This window comes from Fundulus heteroclitus, chromosome 3, assembly GCF_011125445.2.
Source record: "Fundulus heteroclitus isolate FHET01 chromosome 3, MU-UCD_Fhet_4.1, whole genome shotgun sequence".
Taxonomy (NCBI): Eukaryota; Metazoa; Chordata; class Actinopteri; order Cyprinodontiformes; family Fundulidae; genus Fundulus; species Fundulus heteroclitus.
This window is the reverse complement of record NC_046363.1, coordinates 21,407,490-21,415,771: the sequence shown is the minus strand read 5'-3', so window position 1 is coordinate 21,415,771 and position 8,282 is coordinate 21,407,490. Positions and strand designations below refer to the sequence as shown.

Here is an 8,282-nt window from a genome sequence, read left to right as displayed (position 1 = left end):
TTTCTGTTAGGTTCTGTTCTTCTGACCCTGTGAGTGCGATGCTCTCTCTCTCTCTCTCTCTCTCTCTCTCTCTCTCTCTCTCTCTCTCTCTCTGCCTAATTACTCTCTCTGCCTAATTACTATTACTCCTTTCACCTATGTTACGCTCCACTCACACTCATTATTAGGTCCTCTGTTATGCTTCACCTTAACCTTGTCAATCTCCATGTTCCACGCCTGCTCCTGGTCCTCACCTACATCACCTGTAAATCTGTCTCGTCTGGATTCAATTAAACATCATTCATTTAAAAATGCGGCTGCCCTGCTTTTTGTCCCTGATTCACACATCAAAAACATTAAGCATATATTAAACATACTTTTTATAAAAATCACATTTCTGTGTAAATTTTTTGTCTGGTCTTGTCTAATATCCCAATCTTAAATGTTGTGTTTTAATTAACTGTTAGCAAAAAACAAAAACAACAAAAAAAAAAACATCTCTTTTAACGGAAATAAAGGCTGTATGTGTTTGATCTATATGTGTTTCACTTAGTAAGTTGAGTCATCAAAGTAAATTAATATTCTAATTTACTGAATTTCACTGTAGACTATATAAAACCCCAAGTACATTATAGTTGCAGATGAATAGCATCAGCCAGGTCTAGTGAGGGCGTGTTGGTATATTGGGATCAGTATTTTCAACAACACATCAGATTTCACTGAATCTCTTCCACAGGATTAAATAAGAAAATGTAATATGGTAAAGCTATACTGAATATTAATGAATCATGCCAGAAAGTTATGTAAATAACATAATATTAGCTTGTATCTGCTGAGTATAGAAAGGCAGTGTCTCAACAATTTTAAATGATGTTATTAATTAATAAAATGGTGATGCAATCACCACTGCTACAGCTACTTTAGATCTGATCACATCCATTGATAAGGACTAACTTGACAGAATTCAGACAGTCTTATCATTGTGTATTCATTTATTAAATTACAATATTTCTGCTTCTCTCAAACTTTACAGTATAAAAAATAGCACATATATGCAAAATAAGTTTATGACACATAGAAAGTGCCTTCTTTTGTTTACTAATCTTATGTAACTTTAATTTTGGAAAAGCAGTTTTGTTTCCACCACATCCTATTTAAAAAAAAAAGACATTCACACTCTCAGCACTGCAGACCTCATGACATTTAGGAAAAATGTTTCTTCTTCCAGTATTTTATATCAGAATACCAGTGTTTATTTATTTGCATAACTGTTTTAAAAATGTTCAAAACAGCAATTATGGTAAAGACCCCCTTTTTTAAGTCAAAAGATTGCACGCCTGATTTAATCAATGCATCTTAAAAAGAATATAAATTAGAAGAACAAAGTGTCTAAGTCAGTTGTTCATTTAACGGTTTGCATTAAAAAAGTGCACTTGAAGGGTAAAAATACAATTACAGAAGGATCTCCACTGTAAAAAAACAACAACACACAGACACACAAAAAAACTAACTAAAACAAAACTAAAACAGATGTCCCCACACCAGTTGAAAATATAAAAATCGAGGCAATTAGTTGGGCATTAGTGACTTCATAAACACATGACTGAAAATCATATCACATATTTTTCATTTGCACAAACATTTTCAACACTTTCATATCCCCACCCTTACTGGGCTTGTAGTCCCGGTGATTTAGAGAATTTCCACAGAATTTTCTCTCTGTAGATAATAATATGTTTAGTTCTTTCACAAGTGGAGATAGTCTGTTTTTAGCACAACAGCATAAAGGATTTAAGGTTCTGGGAAAGCTGTTTCGTGAAAGATGTCTAAACAATTCACAGTGATGAGCACGCCGGTCAGGTGCCTCCACGGCCTGGTGATGGGGTTTTTCATTTTGTCCAGGGCCAGGTGCAGCTCCTGGATCATGTCCTTGCAGCTGTCTCCATATCGCAGACTCCAGGAGTACAGGAAGTCGTAGGCAGGCTTCCACATGCTCTGTGACAACATCAAATCAGAGTTTAAATTTTTTTTTTATATATATAAAAATGCACTGAAATAAAGAACCCTCCATCCTAATTGAAGAATCAGTCAATCGTTGAAACATATAAAAGGCTGTACAGGTCCCACCAGCTCAATACACCATAATATTGTCAAAAAGTTAATTCAAGTCACCGATTCAAAAATGAAAATACATCCATACATTCAGAATCTAATTATGGTTATTATGACTTACAGACAGAACCCCCCACCCCCCAAATCCAGTTACATGAAAAATTATGACACCTTATAAAAGCATGTTTGCTTTTCTGACATGATTATTCAATATCAGTTTTAAGATGTAAGTAATGTAATTAAATAAAATAAAACCAAAGAGAAAAACAATCTTTTGAGAAATGTAAATTTAAATAACAGAGTTTTCTGGTGAAGAATAAATTGAGACACCCCCTCATTTATTCCCACTTAAAATGAGGAAAATTAGACATAGGCATGTCCTATCAGGCGTACATGACAATAACATTGCAGCAGGATACAATTGGTTGTACGTGCAATACTCCTGAAAACTAAATGCCTAAAATGATTCTGCATTAAGGACCGGGGCAAACTTTGTTCAGATTAATGATGGAGATTGGTCGATGGCTGTAAGTGGTGTCTCGCTGAAGTTATTTCAGTCAAAGGGGTAACCACGGGTAGGGTGTCCTAACTTTTAACTCAGTTTGAATGTGTTTTTTTGGGTTTTTTTTGTTGTGAAAACCAAATTTTGGGTTTCATTAATCTAGGAGTGTCACTTTCTGAATTCAGTTACTAAAATTAACTTTTTAATGTTCTAATTTATTTCAATTCACAAAATGATTGGATTGATAAAACCAGGAATGAGAAACTCTCATTTATATTCATTTCGCTGTTATACTGACCTGCATACTGACTTCACCGGTCTTCCCTCGATGCGGTGCCTCATAAGCAGCTATCTGAGCATTGGTCAGTCTTCCCAACTTCTCTGCAAGCTCCCGCCACCGACTCCCCAGCTCCACTGCTGTAGATAGAATCACTATGTTCTGAATGAGCTGCACCACCAGATTCATGTTGTTCATCTTCAGCAGCCCCTTTATGATAAAAAATATATTATTTTTATTTACAAATGCACAAAAAGCATTTACCAACATATGCCTCGAAATATGAGTTTGAGACATTTGATTGAAAGCCATTTTTATTCACGTACCACCATCAGTTCCAGCAGGAACTTTCTCCTGGACGTCGCGCCGTGGCAGTCCCCCTTTAGCTTTTCCAGGACGGCAGCCACCTTGTCAGCGTCAGTATCTGGACTCCGGCGTAAAATTGTGTCCAGACATAGGTTTTTGTACTCTAACGCATCTGCAAAGCCTTTCCAGGTTGTGATGTGGCGTGTGACTAATGTCTGGATGGAAGAATACATGTATGTAAACTCCTTGAAGGGTAGCGTTATGTTTTTCAAAAGCCCTGCTGTCGTGACTTTAACGTCAGTGAAGTCCATAACCTGGTCGACGGATATAAGTTTGATGTTTTTGCAGTGGACCAGGCCGATTTTCCCTTTGACGAATCCGATATACCACTCTTTCAGCTTCAGATTGCCGACTGACCTGACGGTCTCTCTAGAAAGCAGAGCCACGGTGTCGCCCTTGATGTACTCCAGCAGGTATTTTACGGACGGCTGACGGATAACTGTCTTCATAGCCACCCCGTACCACTGCAGGTTCAGCGGCACGTCTTCGAATTTGGGCAAATCGGGATCGCCTTCCTCTGGAATGGTAAACGTTTTTGCACTTTCAGTCTTTCTTTCCACCATCTTTGGTTGCCTCTTCTCTGCTCTGATGGGTGGTGCAGGAGGGGAATATACCTGAAAACCGGACGCTGTTGAGGACAAGTCCGATTCCTTCACTTGAACGTCCAATTGAAAAGGCGTCATCTCTGCTGCTCCAGGGCAAGACATTGCCACTGGCAAATGCAAAACTGTCCCGATCTTGAGCTGACTTTGCCTCACTTGTTTCACTTGGTCCTCGGGATTGATTTCAAATTTGGAGCCTATGACATCCAGCCCTACGATGAAGTCCTTCAACTCGTCCGGCTTAAAGGAGTGTTTCCCCCACAGCTGCAAAACAAGTGGAGGTAGGGGTTTGTTGGCTTTACAGACGTCTGAGAACGGAAGCTTAGGTGGGACGTCTTCATGACAGCAGACAACTATCACAACCTTGAACGAAGGGTGGATGAACCTCGGGCCGTAGACGGCGATGGTGATTTGCCGATCGAGGTAATCCCAAACCGATGTGGCGGGTGGCTGCAGCGAAGAGGCTTGTGCCACGGCAATCACAAAAAAATGCGTGTTCATCTCCTGGAGTTTCATCCGGATCAAGTTCTTGTCAACGTAACAGTCGTTCATCTTGGAGTATGGTCCCTCTCGTTTGTTGGACATCATTCCAAACACAGTGGTCATCACCTGACTTTCGGGGTTGTCCTTTACCTGTCCTGACAGTTTCATCTCCATGGACAAGCACTCCTTGGTGTTGATGTTGCTCAGCATCACCTCGAGAAGTGGGCTCATTGTCGTCGTGTAGTTGGTGTTGAGTCCAGGGGGAGGGTTCATTAAGGCTTTCAGAGTCACTTCCTGAACTTCTCCCGGGGGAACGTGCCCTTGTGGAACATGGATGCTGATTTTGGATTCTGGTAGCTCTACTGAGCCTCCATCGTGACCCATCCTGCGAATCACTTGAAAATCGGTGGCCTGGGTCTGAGCCCACCCAGGGCTCTTGCTCATCACGTTTAAGTCCAGACAGGAGCGGGTCAGCTGCCGATGGCTCAGCCAGGCCATCTTGTAGGCCTCCCTGTCATTCTTCAGCCACTCAAAGTCTGGGTTCAACACAGGTCCAGGTGGTCTGGAGCTGTTACTGTGTTTTGGTCCCTTTCTTTCCAGATCACCCAGAATGTCTGAAGCACTCCTCCATCTCCCAGACTGGTTGCTGACTTTGTGTCTTTTCTCTCTGAGGTTCCCAACGCTGTCTTCATCCGAAGACGAGCAGATGCCGTCATCTTTACCTTCATCTAAATGAGCCGTTCCTCCTTGTTTCACTTCCAACCCATTAGTATGATTACCTGCGCTACTGTGAACAATTTCATCAAGGAACGGGTTGGATCCAGATAGATTTTTCCAAAAAGGGTTTTTAGTTTGAGAGGATTCAGAGCGTCCTGGCTGTAAAGACGGCCAATCTGATGTCTGCGTTCTTCCCGGTACAAAGCCACCTTTAAGACATGAGAGGCTTGGTCAGGAGGTCTTTTAAGAAGATTGACACAACTTTGTGTATTTAATGTCCAGACACTTACCATTCAAGTTGTCACTGGATGAAGTGTTGTCGCTCAGATCGATTAGCGTGCCCTCGGATTTACTCCGCATGAGACTTCCAACGCGGCGAATGGACATATTCCTCCCAGCTGCCATGTTGTCATCTGCTTAGAGGAAAACTACATTAACATTCATCCAGAGATAAAGTTCCTCTGGTAAGATAAAAGTTTACACAAGTTTATGCTTCCTATCTGAATACGCAACAGTATTTCATTTTTAAAAAACAAGGACAAATACGTAAGAGTCCTTTGGCCTAAGAAGATTTTTTGACAGATTTCTGATCTTGTGGTTTTGGCAAAAAGTTCTAATCCTTCATGGTTTATAACAGTTGACTATGAAAAGGATGGAAATGTTGCATCTATATTGACATAAAAACATATATTACCCATACTATTTCATCCATTTTTGCTTTTTTGGGTCAAATGTTAAAATTCATAAATATGCTGGTGAAGATTCAAGTCCAGTTGCTTTGTTTTTTACTCTTTTTGAAAAATTATAAACACATTTTTAAGAATAAAAACTAAAATGCTGTTACAAAAATTTGGATTTTATTTATTCAAGGTAAAAAAAAAAAAAGCTGTCCTAATCAATCTGGTCCCATAAAAAAATGCCCCAAAACTAATAACTGAGGCCAATAACTGATTTCAATAACTGCCAATAAGTATTTTTAAGGTGTATATAGATGGATTTCATTCCACTCTGCTTCGAAAATCTTTGTTTAGATTTATTGAGTAAGAAGGAGTTGCTGCTGTCTTGGATCATTGTTCTGCTGTATGATACAAGTGTGCTGGAGCTTACAGGTAAGGCTTTATCAATAATGGTGAGTTATTCATGTCCCATCACAAAAAAGCAAATGGATTTATTTGAAGACAGTTTTGCCAGATTTCTTTTTGGTATAAAGTCCAAATGTCTGTATTGGTCTCTATGATCTTCCTACTTTTTTTTTCCCAAAGAGCCTAGCTTCCATGTAATTTTTATGTAATCTTTTTCAAGATCACTTTAAGTTTTCTACAGGTCTCTCAAAAAACTCTTTGGACTTTGGCTGCTTTTTAACACATTTTCGGCCCAGTATGTAACAGAAGAAAGATTTTATCTGTTTGTTTGTAAAAACACTTAAATCTGGTGTATGGATAATTCTCTCAACAGGCTCTTACACTGAAGGATGACAGTTCATGACAGACAACCTGACAGATAATCTATTTCTTAAGGTACTCTGTTACCAGCAAGCTTTCACAATTTGTTCTCATTTCAATGCATCATTCTAATTTTCAGGACTCGTTTTCGTGACCCGAGGAGACTGAGCCTGTTTTCTCCTGTTGCTCCTAAACTCTGGAACAGTCTTCCTCTCCCTGTGAGGATGGCCAACAGCCTGAGTGATTTTAAGTCCCTTTAAAAACCCATCTTTTGAACTTGGCTTTTAAACCCTGTCAAGCAAGAAATCAGGCCGTCTGAACTATTAGTCTTTTATTTTATTTTATTTTTAATGTATTGTTTTCTTTTGAGCTGTGGACCTGTACAGCACTTTGGTTACCTTGGGTGTGTAAAGAGCTCTATAAATAAAGGATGATTGGTTGATTTCAGTTGGATCCAAACAAAACACGATTTGACAGACTTGAAATAGGATTTTACTCTCAACTAGATTATTCCTAATAAGATAATATTAGAAAACTTTACATACATTGGATCTCCAACTGGATGATGCATCTTTCAGGCAATGTGACTAGCCTTTTAGCTGAATGCATTTCCTTAAAGACAGGACATTTAGAAAAGGTTTCATCTACAGGTGTTTTGTTTTTCAGCCTATTACGTCCTCCTTTGTCCTCCCCTCGTTCACTCTCTTAACTCTAAAGCACACAGTTCAATGTCTGCTGTGAAGGACTGGGCAGCGAATGAAAGGAAAAGTAGCCAAAGTCAAAGGAAAACCTTTGAAAATATTAAGAATGTCAGAACATTTTATTTTCTTAAATAGGCACATTTTTAGACGTTTAAAGCAAGCGTGGGCGTTTAACAAGAGAATACTGGAAGTAGAGATAAGCAGTGAACTAAAACCTTTACACAATACAGCAATGTAGTTCTTTATTCTCTCTTACATTCATCACACATTTCAAATTCTTGTCTGACCGGTTTTCTTTTAAGAAGTGATGACAAATAATAAAAATACAAAAATGATGTATATTCAAAATAACCTGAACTTCCAAACAACTTCACTCTGGTATATAATAATAATAATAATAATAATATTAATAATAATAATAATAATAATAATAATAATAATAATAATAATAATAATAATAATAATAATAATAATAATAATAATAATAATAATAATAATAAAATGTAGTTGATAAGTCAGCTGAGCAGTAATAGGGTTTTATTTGAACTTACCAGTTGTTTTCCTGTCCATATGTTTTAAAAGGTTGTGACAGCTAGGTGACGGTAAGTATTTCCCTTTCCAACTAAAGAAAAGTTATTGTTCAAGTCTCAGACATGCGTCCTGCGGAGGTTTCTTCTGTCTGTCCGATACAGTCGGGAAACTGTTTCAAATCCTACAATAAAGCCTGAACTCTTCATGGTGTCACTCGCTGGCAGAAAATGACAGCCTATTGAGGACTTGCCATAGTGAGTCAGTCATTAATAATGTGTTTTCTTACACCAGTGCACAAAAACAGGTTGGTCTTGTTGAGCAGAGGACACAGAGGTCGCGTCTCTGTCGGCTTCAAACAGCACTGGGAGTACTATTCATGGGAACGGGGTCTGTGCTGGTGGAAGACTGACAGAACCATGTTTATTCCAGAAACATAAACCACTGAGAATAAGCATCAGTATATATATTTACATGCTCCTTTAATAATTTGATCCTTAACTTGTAGCCTCATTAGATAAGAACAGCTTAGAAAAAAAAAATTAGAACCTTACTTAACCTTCCTGTCATAAG

The 8,282-nt window shown here is 38.6% G+C and overlaps 1 protein-coding gene across 1 annotated transcript in view; it reads right to left on the bottom strand.

Moving 5' to 3' along the window:
* Positions 1 to 953: 953 nt before the first annotated feature.
* The window catches only part of macc1 (MET transcriptional regulator MACC1), a 7,687-nt gene continuing 358 nt past the window's right edge, over positions 954 to 8,282 (bottom strand). The window contains exons 2-5 of the mRNA XM_012862679.3: positions 5,329 to 5,451; positions 3,197 to 5,247; positions 2,892 to 3,080; positions 954 to 1,974 (exon numbers count right to left, since the gene is read on the bottom strand). Of these exons, the coding sequence (XP_012718133.2) occupies positions 1,771 to 1,974; positions 2,892 to 3,080; positions 3,197 to 5,247; positions 5,329 to 5,443 (2,559 nt within the window). The 5' untranslated portion in view covers positions 5,444 to 5,451 and the 3' untranslated portion in view covers positions 954 to 1,770. The remainder of the gene's footprint in view (positions 1,975 to 2,891; positions 3,081 to 3,196; positions 5,248 to 5,328; positions 5,452 to 8,282) is intronic.